At 46.4% G+C, this 16621-nt stretch overlaps 1 protein-coding gene across 1 annotated transcript in view; it reads left to right on the forward strand.

The window, feature by feature from the left end:
- LOC147709994 (major histocompatibility complex class I-related protein 1-like) overlaps window positions 1–16205 on the forward strand; it is a 108915-nt gene extending 92710 nt beyond the window's left edge. The window contains exon 5 of the mRNA XM_086919302.1: window positions 12183–16205. Within this exon, the coding sequence (XP_086775428.1) occupies window positions 12183–12361 (179 nt within the window). The 3' untranslated portion in view covers window positions 12362–16205. The remainder of the gene's footprint in view (window positions 1–12182) is intronic.
- The last annotated feature ends 416 nt before the right edge of the window (window positions 16206–16621 follow it).

A 16621-nucleotide genomic window follows, 5' to 3' on the forward strand; every position in this document is an offset into this window, starting at 1 on the left:
GTCGGTCATACCCATGTGATGTGACGCACTCGCAATCTGGAGGGAAAAGTTCGCTCATGCGCAGTGGTGTTAAAATGGCCGCTTGTCACTAATCATGCTTCCTTAAGCCGCTTTTGAATATGCATCTTTTCTGCACTAACTCTTAATGCAATAAGTATTATAAAATAAGGGATTAAGAGTAGTGGGTCATGGTGTACAGTGTATTCATTTTATTTTGTGTTATTAATTTGTTTTCGCTTACTTTTCATGTACCGCGTAAATGAGGGCCTGGACTTAGTGACCAGAACCATATTGAAGCTGACGTATCCCTCATCACGTGACCTAAGATCTGGGACGTGCAGCAATGGAACCTGGCCAGTTGGCTATTGAAAAGGGGACTGACCTTTCCAGACGCACCTTCGCCCTTGAAGACTTGCTATTCTATTCTGAATATGCAACAATGTTGCAAACCTTTTCTTCACTATTGTACTTTCCCACACGTATGCCTGGGAACCCAGATGCTAGGGGGAGGGTAATGTCACGTGAATTATATAAAAAGAATATAGGTGGTACCTATGACCTAACCACCTCCCTTGACCAATCAGAAGATGGGACTTTGTCATTTTGCAACATTTATGGGTGGTCTTGGGGACTTAAAACAGTATATATAGCCTAGCTTAGCTTAGAGAAATTGTCCGACTTGTCCGAGTAGCAGACCTGTCACTGACCCTACGAACTCTATAGGTGCCTGATACAGAGTGCTGCGTAGCATTCTGCCTGAAACTTTCCACAAACTCCAAGGGGTGGAAATTAGTCCTAAGTGCTAAAGCGAAGCACTTTGCTGGGAGATTCGAAAACCCAATCGGGGTTATTGGCGGATTCCGTGCAGAAGAGGGGGTAACGCTGGCGTTACATCCGAAGCTGTGAGGGGTTGGTCGTGCCTTGGTGAACCCAGTCCTGACCCAGACCTGAGGGGTATCCTGTCCTGACTGTCCATGAGCTGTACCTGCTCACCTTCTTCGTATTCCTGAATCCTTGAGGGTCCTTGTCCCGTTCTTTCCCAACTGACCCGTGGCCAGGGTTAGTCCTCATTCTCACCTAGGTAAATATTGGCATAGGTGTCTGTCTATACTATACCCTCAACTTTTCCTCCTCTGATTAAAGCAATCTTGCCTGTGATATTCTCCATATCTCCTTTGAATGTAACTTCATGCAATTGATTATTAGTAAATGTTCCACTTTTATCCCTCCTATAGGACATTGTTAAACCCGACTGTTTATCTAGCTTGTTCCACTTATTCCCTTTCCCTTAGTATGGTTGCCGTGAAGTTAGTAAAGATAAGCATAAGGTTTAGGAATTAGTATAAAGGTATTAGGCCACACATTAGGTCCTCCTCACGTCCTTGCCCTAGTTTAAACCATATTAGCTTAATTATGATTCATGCCCTATAGTGTTCCCTTTTACTCTATGATACTCACCCTCATACCTAGTTACATTCTGGTTCTGATATTAATCATTGATGTATTACTTTGCATCTGCCTCCTTGTAATGGCATTTTCGTTTTAAACTTATACTATATAAAACCCTTAAAACCATCAAGGTGTCTGTGGTCATTATACTTTAAAGTGATATTAAAGGTATTAAATGAGTAAAGTAGAATTTTCTCCCTTTTAGGAAAACCCTTATCTCCTGTCCACTGCTAGCTCCTGATCCGTCAGGAGTAATGTGCCTGTGGTAAGTCAGGTACATGAATAGTAAGTGGTGTAAGAGTCACCCACTCGATTACTGATAGTAGCGTGGAGAGGTTTTCACCCGGTTCATGCAAAACACTGTCATCATATGCACGCCAGGGCCCAGTGCGTGGAAAATTTGGTAATCTAGTGAGCCGGGTGACCCGCGCGCTCTATCACTGTCATTGGCAGCGCTGGCAGGGGCAGTGGGTGGTGTAAGCTGCAGTGGCCTCATGAGGGGGCCCGGGCACTGATTGTTTTACAAATTAACCCCTGCACAATACAGTGCTGCAGCCCTGGTGACCTCTTTACCACCCTGGCCCTGGGTACTCCTTGTACCATCTACTAGGGGATTATAAGGGGGCAAAGTACCTTGCCAATTGGGTGTACCAATTTAACATCGCTGTTAGGGGAAACCGCACAAGCACTGGGGCCTGGTGAGCATCGGAGTCAAAAACCAGCATCTAGCAGTCTAAAATGGGGCAAAACGTTGTGGGGGCTTCTGCAAAGAAGCCCAGTTTCTGACACCTTGTCATCCTGTCCCGTACACAGATGGGTCTACAGTGACAGCTGTCGGGCTTCATATCTACATCATTGACAATAACCTTCAGATGAACCTCACGAGGACCGAGGTTCTGTGACTCAACAGTAAAAGGACTAACTTCCATTGGGTCGCAGGTACACATAACAATGCAGTTATCCTGGTATTGTTGTGAATAAAAACCTTAACTCGAACCTGTACATGGAACATCCACCTCACAGAATCTCTACAGCAACAGGTGCAATAAAACGACTCACACGAAAACACAGGGGGGGGGGGGGGCATCATTCCTACCTTAATGGCCGCGAGGCACTGAATTAATTCATGTTGTTACTCAATGTTACCTTGTTTGGAAATCTAAACTATTGGAAAATTGGAATCATTTTTAGTGAGTTCTATCATAAAAGTCCTTAATGTAAGATTTACTTCACAAAGCCGTTTTGCACTTGAACCTGCCGTACACCACTAATGGCAACCAGAAATATGAATCTGCCTACTGGCTGCAGTGTCCCTCAGCCGGGGTCAGCATTTTAAAATCCATTATAAAGACAAACTTGTCAGCCAACATTAGGGAGTGGTGGTGTCTGAACATAACCTAAGCTCAGTTATTATCTTACAACACCCCCGATTTGAAGGAACTATTAAAGATGCCGAGAATAAATCGTAAACAGTTTAAAAATAGGAAAATAAAGCACATTTTTCAAAATGGATTCTGAGAAATATCTAACTCATAAAAACAGTAATTACTCTTATGAAACCTACATTTTGCAACTTCAACCATGTCTGGGCTTCAGAATAATTCATAAGTAAAGAAAGCCTCCCTGAGGCCGAGGGGCATATTTACAAGCCCCTATCGCCACCGGAACATCACTTTTACTGACGTTCCAGTGGCGATAGGGGTTTGGCCTTGTAAATAAGGCCACCATTCATGCTACACTTAGCATGAAAGGGACTTGCGTTCCGCCTCAACGCCCATTGATTTTCACATTTCCCCTTATTTACAAGGGTGATGTAAATATGGGGCAGCGCCAAAATTAAGACCAGGGAAAACCTGGTCTCAACATGGAGGAGAAATGCTTTATTTCTCCCCGTTTTTGCTGTTTCTATGTGGGCTGCATTGGCAGCACAGACAGAAACAGCAAAATGCCATGAATGATTGTTTCTGTGCAGGAAAGTGTCTCTTCCTGCACAGAAACAAGCATTAAAAAATGCAAAATGCAGCACACATAGAAGTTACAAATCGCGATTTGTGATATTTTATGTGCAGGAAGGTTACAATCTTTCCCTCAACGCTGTCTTGCGCTGTGGTGCAAGGGTTCCTGCGATGGTGCTAGGCAGCTTGATTTAGCACCAACGCTAGGGAAAACGCAGGGATTTATTTTTTTATTTTATTTATTTAAAGAGTTTTATATAGCGCTGGCTAGACCTGAAGGTATCAGAGCGCTTTACGTGAAAATCAACAATGTAACAGAAAAAGATCAACAATTACACAATACATCACAAAATAGGCAATACATTGGGAGAGGAGAGAAAGGAGAGAGAAAAGTAGTGGAGGGGGCAGGGGAGGTGAGAAAGGGAGGATAAGGGAGGAGACAACAAGGAGAGACGAAAGGAAGTCTGTCTAAGACCGACTGGCCTATAGCTAAACCAGGTAGCTCCATCGGGCATCAGACAAAATAATTCAGTCTCAGTACATTGAGAGAGAAGAGAAGGAGCGACATAAATAGAGGGAGGATGCGGGAAGAGACGACAGGAGCGACGAAAGGAAGTTTGTCTAAAGACCCACTGTGTAGGTGACGTCCAAGGAGGGAATCCCCGGCCTGTCTCCCCTATAGCTAAACCAGGTTGCTCCATCGGGCATCGGACAAAATAGCTAGATCTCAATTGACGTGGGAAAATTCACAGATAAACAGGGTGGGGACTAAGGGCCAGGACAGGTGAGGGCAAAGGTCGGTAGCATGAAAGTGGAGAAGAGTAGAGCGGAGGGGGATAGGGGGTAGGGGGAGGAGAGAGATAAGGTCAGGAGAGATGCAGGAGGGTTTGCTTCTTAAGCGCTTTTTATTGCGATTGTTTCTGTCGCAATTAGCTCGCGAGGTAGCTCCACTGGGCGTCAGTCAAAAAGGCTGGGTCTCAGCTGTCGATGGAGGGTTCATAGTCAATGAATGGGGCGACCGTCCTGAGGACAGGCAGGGGGGGATTAGTCCTTGATATATATATTTTTTAGTTGGTAAATAATAATCCATGTTCTCCTTGTTTTTGGTTCATGTGTGTATTGTATGTGGTTTTATATAAAACTTATACATTACGTTTCCATCATCAATGGCTCAAGGTAGCTGACCTAGTGCTCCATAAGGAGGCAAAGTACCTTACCAATTGGGTGTACCAATTTAACATCACTGTTAGGGGAAACCGCACAAGCACTGGGGCCTGGTGAGCATCAGAGTCCAAAACCAGCATCTAGCAGTCTAAAATGGGGCAAAAGGTTGTGGGGGCATCTGCAAAGAAGCCCAGTTTCTAACACCTTGTCATCCTATCCCCTACACAGATGGGTTTACAGTGACAGCTGTCGGTCGTCATATCTACAACATCACAATGGATAAACAGGGCTCACACCACAATTAACAATAATTTATTAATAAAAAAATAAAATAAAAAACCTTTTCTGTTTTACCTTCATTGATGACGTATCTAATACGAACCAGAGTCTCTGTTCTTATTCATTACAATTTTGCAGTTCTTACCTATCTATGTGTACCGAGTTAACACACATCTTATGATGCACATTGTTTATAATTAATCGAATGCAGCACTTTTTTCTGCACCTTACAGAATGTTATATTTATTGCGGTGTCCCTGCTAGTCGGTTCACAGTGCTGCACATACAGAGTTGAACCAGTATCAAATTAAAAACAAGGGTGGGGCTATGAGTAGCCTATCAGAGAGAGAGAAAGAAGAAGCGCGGACATTGGTTACAGCCCGGCCGGGGGCTGCTAACATGCCCCACAATTGCGTCATAGATTAATCAGTAACTTTGTTTATCGCTCAATCAAGTCAGATTTGTATAGCCTGACTTATCACCCAAGAGGGTATCCAGGCACTTTGCTGCAGGTATCAGTCGAAGAGTCAGGTCCTGAGTCCCTTCCTGAAGTGGGTCAGCCTGGGTGAGCTGCGGAGGTGGAGGGAAAGGGATTTAGCAGCGAGTTGGGAAAAGGAGCGTCCTGCGGAGCGGCCATGGTAGATGCATGGTGTTGTTGTGTTTCTATCTAGGTCCCTAAATCGATATTCCCGATTTATGCCCTTATGTGGTTATAATAAATAGTATCCTTATAAAGGCATAAGAATCATATCCATATTTAGTAATAGCCCATGCAGTCCAAAGCACGGCAAGGCTACTCCCATAGACTCCTAGAAAGTACAACGCGTTCTTTAAACAAACCAAGCCTCCAGCAGCCCGGGAATCCCCCCCCCTGCTTTTGTTTTGATTTGCACAAGAACTCCTGGAGTCCAGAAAGAACTGTTAGTTCTTAGTGACGTCTTATGTCCAACCTTACGTCAAACCCGGCACCTTTCTGGTATAAATATACCAACGTTGCCTTAAGCAAACACACGGTGGTGTGGAGCAGAGCGGCTTTCTACTTATCCGGAGCGCAGCTGATGCGAGAGCCAGAGGAAGCCGCCCCTCCCCTTTGACGTGCTGGAGAAGTGCCTTTTCTCACGCCGAGAAAATCCAGCTCTGGTGTTCCCAAGTCACCCTCGCGGGTTGCTGGGAGATCGAGTCCTGAGAAGCGAGATACAAGACCTCCTTCATTCTAGAACCAAGGTACGGAGCTGATTAAAACCTTAGATAGAATTCTTGATTCCGAAACTTGGCAAAACTTAACTTAACTTAAAAACTGTAAACTCACTTACTCCTTCCCACGTATTAGGCTTAGGTCAGGTACACTGGGGTAGGCGTATCTAGAAACACCAGTTGAGTTCGTTAGTCAATGTTTTTATGTATGTATATATTTTATCCATTTTAAAGTATCATATGGCTAAGAAACCGTATCAATGCTTTTACAGTATTATTTCATAATACTACTTTTACTGTACGCACTTTACTTTATGATAAGTATTGCAATTGTGGCAATTCATTTCTCTTGCATGAGAAAGAAGACTGCTCAATGAAATAACACCTTTTTTTGAAAACGCCTGTCTCTCTATTTCTCTGCACTCTGGTGAACTTAAGCATGCACGATTGACTGAGTGAAATAGCCGTCTATTGTTTTCACACGACTCTAGAGATACACTCTTTTATCTGAGGGAGCAAAGTTGTCATGTTTATGCGGTTGTCAGAAGCTGAATCCCTTCTTGTCTAAATCAGGGAAGTTAACCCCTCCCTATTCATTCAAGAAAGTTTCTAGTGACCTCTGAGCTAGCTGGCAAACCTAAATTAAGTCTAACATAGTCAGTAGAGACCTAGATGACCTCAGTCCTATGTCTACACTGCTGTTTATGTTATTCCATTGCGCAGAGCCTATTGGGAAAATAGGAACTACACTACATGGCGCAGAACGTTTGGTAAGGCGATAATCTAACGCAAGACACTAGAGTAACTCAGTCGTGCTTTTCACACAGACCCTTTTTTCCCGTAAAAAACTCCAAAAGACGTCTGGAGTGGGTAAAAGGTTAATATCCGCCGGAACTTAGTAGGATGAGAATCCTATGTATTAGTTCTTGGTTTAGTCAACGTTGAAGGATACAGTGTTCCAAAATATTGTGCACCTAATCTTTGTCTCCTTGAAACTTGATCTGCAACAAAAACTTTCAATCAATAAAAATGTCAGACAGTGACGAAGAAAGGGAAAGAATTAGACTAGCAGCTCAACTGATAGCGGACGACACACTAGTCCAAGACAACGACCTCTGATGCAATACTCAGCCCGGTCAATATAAGGAAAACCATAACTATAAAACTTATAGAAAATGGATTAACATCAAGAGGTGGTACAGTCATATTTGTGGTAGAGGCACATGCATTTCGGCAGACAGAAGTATTCTATACCTGGATAAACTTTCCAGTAGCACATTCTGTAACACATGAGTTCACTACTACAAAATAGCGGAAGCTCCAGAGGAATACTCTCCTTTCGAGGAAATTGAAATTCCACTAACATACCAAGAGCACCTGCTCTGGTTTAAAAGCGCCCTAAAACATCGAAATAACATCACCAGGCCGGTCCACTAGGTAGACCAGGAGCCACGGGCCGGTTCTAGCCAATTACGCAACACACCCAGACATTGAAACAATGTCGAGCGAAGAACTCCTAGTTAAACTAAAAGAATTAACAAAGGCATATAGAGAATTATTTCAATTAGCAAGGAACGACATAAAGCACCGCCAGAAATTGAAGGAGACAGATATAACAGACCAACCATTTGAACTTGCTAAAATCATAGAAAAATCCTATGAAGAGCTAGGAAGAGGCAATTTAGGTGGGAAACCGGTAAAACCCCAACTAATTGAAAATCCTGAAAAAACATTTATTAAAAATAATCTAAATACTCCGAAAAAGAGTTGGGAGGGTAATAAATAATCCACTCCCAAGGAAAAACGATTCCAGTCCAGAGGAAGGTCTCCTCAACGGAGAGAAAGATCTCCTGGCCGAGGAGGCAAGTCTCCCCAAAGGGAACCCTCTGAAAAGAGATATAATCTCAGAGATAGGGATAAATTGAGTAAACCAGATAGATATCAAGATATTGATACACGTCCCTCTCGATCCTTCTCACTAAATCTTTCTCGATCTTCCTCACAGAAATCGGAAAGAAGAGGACGGTCAGAACACAAGGAAGAGCATGTCAAGTCCATAGACAAAGATCCTGCTCATCAAAATAAAAAATCACAATTTCCCAGAAAGAAGGTAGCAAGTATTAAAATTAAACATGCCGAGGATTCTGAGGACACAACTGAAAAACGGAGAGTGGGCCCAGACAATGCTAGACAGCGCAGCAGAAGTGACTATAGCTCGCAAGATACTGATGAATCATCTGGAGACAGTGGACACGAATGAATACATTCAGGTGGAAACTGCAGACACAAGAGTTAGTGTGCCCCATAAGCTATATGAAATAACATTACGTATAGAGGGAGATAAAACTAGGAAAATAAAAGGTCTCTTTTGGGAGAAACTTTCAAAAGGCTATGACATCCTGTTAGCTGAAAAAGACTGGCCACCAGAGTTTGTCAGGGAGTGCCCTCATGGCGAAGAAATGATTATGCCTGCCTTCTCAAATCATATCCCTATTCATAAAAAATACACATTTGCAAGAAAATGGGCAGTGGCCCAAGCCCCTGCACTATACAAAAATCATGTAGGATGGGATGAGGAGTCTCCTCCCCGCAAAATCCAGTTAAAAAATCAACCCACTGCACAAAGGCAGTACCCAGTTAAACAAGAAGCTAAAAAGCAAGTCAGGGAGATCTTAGATCAACTTGAATATCAAGGGGTGATTGAAACACGCACCTCACAAATGAACAATCCTTTGTTTCCTGTCTCCAAGCCAGACGATTCATATTGCCTAGTTTTGGTCTACAGACATTTAAACTCCTGTTGCAAAACTTTTGCAGTACAAAACTCACACAGTCCAGCACTAATGAATAACATCGTGCGCAAAAAAATATAAAACGACATTAGATATCTCTAATGGATTCTTCTGTCAAAATATTGCACCTGAAAGCAGGTATTTGACCGCTTTCTCAATAATGGGGTCGCAAAAACAATTTTGCAGACTTCCAGAGGGATTCAAGAATAGCCCAGGATTATTCTCAGCAAGAGTAACAGAGTTACTACAAATATATGATGATGAGGCATTATCATATGTCAATGACATCTATCTCACAGACGATGACCTGGAGACTCACTTGAAGAGAGTGAACACCATAATACTTGGGTTCGCATCAGAAGGTTACAAATTCAACTTTAAAAAGTCAAGAATTGCCCATCTAACTGTCCTGTTTTTAGGATATGAGTTATCAAGTGAAGGCAAGAGCCTTGCAGACAACTTCCTAGAGAAGTGTGCAGTACTCCAAGCACCAAAAACGCTGAAAAAATTTACAATCAATACTAGGCTTCCTGAATTTCGGTAGAACATACATTCTAAATTATGCAGAGAGGGTTAAACCTCTCTATGAATTAATAAGACCTGATTTCAAACCAATAAATTGGACTCATAAACACACTGAAATTTTGAGATCATTACAGACAGACATTCCAGATATTCCCGATTTATGCCGTTATGTGGTTATAATAAATAGTATCCTTATAAAAACATAAGAATCATATCCATATTTAGTAATAGCCCATGCAGTCCAAAGCACGGCAAAGGCTACTCCCATAGAGTCCTAGAAAGTACAACGCGTTCTTTAAACAAACCAAGCCTCCAGCAGCCCGGGAACCCCCCCTGCTTTTGTTTTGATTTGCACAAGAACTCCTGGAGTCCAGAAAGAACTGTTAGTTCTTAGTGATGTCCAGGTGTGGTCAGATGAGGATGAGGACAAGCTCGGTATCGTTGGTGTAGGAGATGATGTTGATGTGTGCCCGTCTGTTTTAGACTCTGATTTTGTATATTTGTCTGGCACTCAGTTCATCGACATCAACCAACAGCCCCTCTAGGGCTCTGAAAAGGCAGCGATGAATGTCCCATCCTACAGTAGGTGCCTAGATCCCTTGTCATCCCTGAGGTTATTAAGAAAATCTACTGGAGACTGACCGACCCTGACATGCACCGGTGGCGTCAGTGTCTCAGGGCGCTTGTGTGGATGCGGCTGCAGTGCCCAGGGGTGAATCATTGTAATCTTTGTGACAAAAACTCTGCAGTTGACGCTTCAGCCAAGTGAGCTGTCACTCCAAGGGCCTGATTCAGAAGGATCATATCTGAGGGACAAAGCCCATTGTGGGCGCAGGTCTTTGTAGAAAGTCATAGACCCAGTGAGTTCCTTGACTTGACCCAAGCGCAGTCCAATTGGAAAATGATTGCTAAAGCGCCACGCAATAGAAAATCGAGGGTTTAGGAGCTATACAACATTTGTGATTGTGTTTAATTCCAGAACATGCTCATTTCCGCTTGGTTTCAGCAGCATATGGGCATATGCCTAGTGCTGGGAAACCTGATGGGTAGCCATGCTGTCTATATATGAAATTAACATAGCATACCATGGGGTCTTTTGTGTGGATCGTATTTTTAGCTATTTTCTTTTGAAACTAAAAGAAAAGCATTGGCACATCCCGGGGCTCTAACTTTCACTACCTCCCCTCCCCAAGACTCTTGTATCTTCCCCACCAGACCGTCAAGCTCATGTCTTGTGTCCTGCACTAGTAGGCACTTGTAGTCTATTTCAGACAGTGTAAACTCCCCTGTTCATAGGGTCCTCTTCCACCTGTGACTAGTGTCCCAGCATATCCTGGTGAGACTGAGAGTAATGCAAGTGCACGCATCATTAAAGTGTGCGTTTGAAATTTGTTTTTACTTAGTCGTGAGCAAATCCACAACAGCCAGCGATAATTATCGCTATGCACGCTTAGCGCGTGGATAATTATCGCAGGCTATCGCTGGATTATATCGCTGAGATAGCGTGCTATCAGCAACGCTTAACACAAATGCGATATATCATCCAGCGATAGTTGCAAAATGTGCGATTATCACTGGAAATCCAGCAATAATCGCACATTGATAGGCGATCTGTTGATTATAGGGCAGGGTGGGTTCATCCGCACAATCCACTTCACATAGGCTATGATAGCGAAGTCAAAAAGAAAGCAGGCGAAAGGAAAGGAGCGATAAGCGCAGTTAGCGCTACTTTTCTTATTGCTATGCAGGTTAGCGAGCATCTTGCTGATAGGAGAAATGTCTGTTAGCCACATTTCTCACGTTATTTTGGTGAGGAACGCCTACTATGTATCTCATTAGCGTTGAGATGCTGGGCATTAAGGAAACAGGCGCTTAGGCATGGATTCACGCTATAGCGTGACCTTGCTGATCATGTGACATAATTATCACCGCTTTTCACCCGAAAATGGACGCTAAAGCGGCGATAATTTTATTGCGGCACCTTGATGATATGCCCCTCGGTTAGTTTGTTTTTGCCATGAATTCATCTACTCCCTTCACCTCAGCGCTGTTTGTGCCCGCCCTGAGTTTACCCTTTGTGGCTCTTGTTCCCCCGCTGACCGGGCAAAGACCTTGGGGCTTCTGAGAGTCTGGAAGTAAAGGGGGTCCGCTTGTAGAGGTCCTTTGGTTCCGGGGGGCTGCTGTGTCCAGAGAGGCTGCTCTGTGTCAGTACTCCGTCCGTGGAATTCTCTGGCACTAGAAATTCCCCCGGGGGGGAGGTGGGGGGGAGCAGCAGGCCGTTCGTCTGGCATGAAGACTTCCCTCTATATTCATTGATTTACTCCTGCTCGTTCTTGCCCCACTTTCATCCGGGGTCCCACAACTGCAGCGAGTCAGTGTGCGCTCTGTTAATGTATGAATGAATAAAATCAAGTAAATAGACCTCAGGGCTTGCTTTATAACCGGACCTGCTGCCCTCTGAGGCTGTAAGTTATGCCTTGTGAATACTGAGTCACAGGAGTCATGAGGCGCCTAGAAGCCCGGCCTGGTACCACCTCTGGATGTTCTGATGAGTGTCTGAACCCTTTTCCTCGTCCCCACCCCCACTCTCTGTCCAAAGGTGGTTTGTCACAGTAATATTATCTGGTAAGTAATATCCTTTGCACTGAGGTTTTATGTTGGGGCAGAACGTGGAGGGTGTGGGGGGGTGTAGTGGAGCCGGTGGGGACAGAGGAGTCTGCTGTGATCCTCAGGGCTTCCCATTAAAGCCGCATATTTCTTCATTTATGCGTGACTCCCCGTTACTACATCCCACACAGTAATATATTTTGTGTTTCTGTTTCAGATCCACCTGGAAGGAGCACGCAGGGTCGGCTGCTGCTGCTGATGGCGTCACTGATGACGCCGGTGCTGGTTGGGGCGGTATTCTTCTGGAAATCTTTAAAGGGCTTTTTCACCACTGGTTGCACAGCACAGAGAAGCAATGAAGACCAGCCCTCTGGTGGAGGGAATGAGAGAGAGTAGATGGAAAATCTGCAAAGGGGCGTTCAACTGTGACACAGCTGGGCCCAGCAAAACCAGAGGAGATGATGGACGGAGTGTTGAACATTGCAAGCACTCACCCCCCGTCAACTGATCTGGGTTTAATCCATCATCATTCTTTAGCTCACTCCGCCACCCCAGTTCAGACATGGCCATATGCAAATCAGTCTGACCCTGTGCCTCATGGGAACAGTCCAGCCCAAACTGCCAAGCTATGTCTTCTCTGAACTGGAAACAAGCAATCCAGGGACCCGGTTCTGGCTAATCGGCCTTCATCAGCAAGGCTAGCTTGAATTCAGTGGCAAAGTGAGCAAGGGACCCACGTCTGGGCATACACTGCCAACTTAGGGCGAACAAAGCAAAACCAAAGGGGATGATGGACAGAGTGTTGTACATTGCAAACACTCACCCCCAGTCAACTGACCTGGGTTTAATCCATCATCATTCTTTAGCTCACTCCGCCACCCCAGTTCAGACATGGCCATTATCAAATCAGTCTGACCCTGTGTCTCATGGGATCAGTCCAGCCCGAACTGCTAAGCCATGTCTTCCCTGCACTGGGAACAAGCATCCTGGGACCAGTTTCTAGCTGATCAGCCGTCATCAGCCAGGCTAACTTGAATCCAGTGGCAAAGTGAGCAAGGGACCCACTTCTGGGCATACCCTGACAACTTAGGGCAAACAAAGCAAAACCAAAAGGGGTGATGGACAGAGTGTTGAACATTGCAAGCACTCACCCCAGTCAACTGATCTGGGCTTAATCCATCATCATTCTTTAGCTCACTCCGCCACCCCAGTTCAGACATGGCCATATGAAAATCAGTTTGACCCTGTGCCTCATGGAAACAGTCCAGCCCGCACTGCCAAGCCATGTCTTCCCTGGACTGGAAACAAGCATCTTGGGACTTTTTCTGGATAATCAGCCGTCTTCAGCCAGGCTAGCTTGAATCCAGTGGCAAAGTGAGCAAGGGACCGACGTCTGGACATACCCTGCCAACTTAGGGCGAATAAAGCAAAACCAAAGGGGATGATGGACGGAGTGTTGAACATTGCAAGCACTCACCCCCAGTTAACTGATCTTGGTTTAATCCATCATCATTCTTTAGCTCACTCCACCACCCCAGTTCAGACATGGCCAAAAGCAAATCAGTCTGACCCTGTGCCTCATGGGAACAGTCCGGCCCGAACTGCCAAGCCTTGGCGTCCCTGGACTGGAAACCAGCATCCTGGGACCGGTTTCTGGTTAATCAGCCGTCATTAGCCAGGCTAGCTTGAATCCAGTGGCAAAGTGAGCAAGGTACCCATGTCTGTGCATACCCTGCCAACTTAGGCCAAACAAAGCAAAACCAAAGGGCTGGGCCCAGCACCGGAAGTGAGGCGGGAAGTAGCCGTGCAAGGGTTCACAGGAAGCATTGAAAATGACTGGATAGAAACAGTTTCATTCAAATCTCAAGGTTCGTTTCGTAGGATCAGTTCCACCTGAAAACTTTCACATAACTATCTGTAAGCCAGCGACCCTCTGCCCCAACCCTTTCTACTCTTGTTAGAATTGTCAGCCCTAGGGTGGTCTTTCCCTATTATTTTCACCCTTGCCTCATTTTTCCCACCCTCTTTTTCGCTGGCCTTAGGTCTCCGGGCGCCTTACCATTGCTAATCAATGCTAAGGTGCAGGTTCTCTCTTCTCCCAACATAACTGCCACAGGCCCCTGCTACTGTGAAGTGGTCTTTTTAGTAGCACCCTAGTTGCCAGGAGCTGGCTGGGACCCTTAAACATTGTTGCAACACCAGCCCGCCTTTTTCTCCCATAGCCAGAGTAGGGAAGCTCCTGGAACCTTCCAGAATTTGGGAGGGGACTGCTTTTTGCCGCCTTAGAGTGTGGTCACCTGACCTGGGCATATATAAAGAAAGGAGGGAAACTTTTTAGTCAGTTGGGGCATCACCGACCTGGGGGAACCTACGCAGTAGACTTAGGCGGTAGGGCCTAGTCAGGAACCTATGCCACTGGGAGTGACAGGGCTGAGGTGCTGCCTTCCAAGCTGAGTGAGGAACACTGAACTAGCCCACTGATCTGGCCCGGCGGGAGGGGAACCCAGGGACCACATGCAGTGACCTGCTGAGACTGTCCTGCCTCCAGCCTCCAACTCATCCCCCCTCCTCTTCAAGCAACTGCCTACAAAGGGGGCGCAGGAACCATCTAGCGCTGAGAGGACCACTTATCTGCGCCCCCCAAGGACTGCTGGGGATCAACTAGGTACTGGGCTGTGCCATCTCTGCCCGCTTGGTCCTAGGCTGTGCCCCTGCGCTGTCTGGCTTCATCTCCCCTGCTAAACTGCTTGGACTGCCGATAAGCGCTCTCCCTCCTTGGCGCTAGAACACTGACCTGCCTGATAGCTGGGACTGCTATATTGCCTGCATTATCTACCCAGCGCTCTCCTACTGTGCCTGTGAGTAGCGCTGTAACCTGCTGCCTGCCCCAAGCGCTATCCCTGTCGAGCGCCGGTCTAATTTGTGCCCCGGCGCGGAGGCCCTTGAGCGCTGTGTCCCCAAAAGCGCCGCCCGACTTACCGCGAAATTGTGGGAGCCCCCGGAGCCTGCCTGTCCCCGCTGTGGCTCCACACTCTGAAAGGCGCCAACATCACCGAAATTTGCCCCTGGCCGCCCCCGGTGCCAGGAGAGGCTCGCTTTCGTGTGGCTCTGGGCCGCGCCCGGTCTGATTGTGCAAGGTCCCGGCACGGCCCCCGAGCCTGGGGAGGCCACCGCAAACGCCGACTAGGCCATGCTGGGCCTGAAGCCACTGCACACCCCTCATGTGACGGGGCGCCCGGCCGCGTCATAGGCCGCACCCCTGCCTCTACTGCAATTGGCCCGCCTGCCTCGCACCTTCGAGACCGGCCTCTGATTGGCCCCACTCAAGAGAAGCCCCGGACCGGCCCGAGACTCGACACGTAGGGGGACCGGGAGGAAGGAGAGCCCCCTCCGACCGACTACACCCTCAGGGCTGGCCCTACCACCAGCGCGGGGCACCGTGAACCTCTACTGTGCCCCGTAGCCGGCCTACAGCCCGAGCAGGCTCGCAAACAGAGGTAACATGCCTGCTGGGAGGGCTTGTGTTCGCCCCCTTTTGTATAAGACTGTTGTTGGGCCCCTTTGGCCCTAATTAGTCGCCCCTGAACTGGGACTGGGCGAGAACCCTCAGGAAGGATTGAGTGACCGCCCCATGAGAGGAGTTAACCCCTGACTAGGGGAAGGGTTATTGCTAATGTGACCGGGTGAATGACATGTTTACTCCTGCGGGTTCAAGGCTTGACCTAGGCCTGATGAAGTGTTTTCCCTGCTACCCTTATGAAATGTTTGCCTTCCATAATGAAATGGTCCTTTATGCCTATTGAGATGCTTTAGTCTCTGATAAGGAGGTGTCACCTGGCCCTCTACCCACAAGGGGCTCCACAGCTGATTAATGGAAAGCTCATCCCAGTTCAGTGAAATTGTTATTCCTGATTAAGGAAATGTTGGATCTTAAGTGCTGAAATGTCATTCCTGCCTAATGAAATGTTCATGCCTGCTAGTGTGATTATTGAAACGTTTATTCTGACTTACTGACCTGGGGATTGAAATGCCCACAGTTATCTCCTAAGTTGCTCCTTGAATGAAATGTTTATGGGGATCTGCTGTATTGATTAAGGAATCACCCCCTTTACTCCTGCAAGGAAATGGTTATAGAAGCATGCTGCATTGTTGATTGAAATGTTCCCTCTGCTCCCCTAATGAAATGCTCTAATGAGCTCTTGATACCTTGAGTGTTGATTGCCCTGATTCTAATTCTAGATAAAGCTTATTGATGTTTAATCAACCTAACTGGTGTGGTGTCCGTCATTGCGTGCGTTTTATTGTCTCAGTGGATGTGTGTGCTGTGTGGTCACTTAACACCTAAGCTTTCGGGTGCCTGCCTGCTTGCGCCAAGCTACCCCCCGGGGTACTGATGACCCCAGTTCCTACAACCCTCTTTAGTGCCACTCCAGACAATGGCCCTCTGATTTAACCCTCTGTGCCCCCTTGAGTGTCTTTTTGAGACAGTGTCCTTCTGACTCAATCCTTTCTACCCCCTCGAGTGCTCTCTTCAGACAGTGGCCCTCTGAGGCAGTCCCCTTCCTGGAGTGGGACAGAGGTGCATTATTTTCTTTGTTACACCCCTTCCTTTTCATCCATCTTGCACTAATCACAAACAGCCACGATGAAGTCCGT

This window comes from Lissotriton vulgaris, chromosome 5 (assembly GCF_964263255.1).
Source record: "Lissotriton vulgaris chromosome 5, aLisVul1.2, whole genome shotgun sequence".
NCBI lineage: Eukaryota > Metazoa > Chordata > Amphibia > Caudata > Salamandridae > Lissotriton > Lissotriton vulgaris.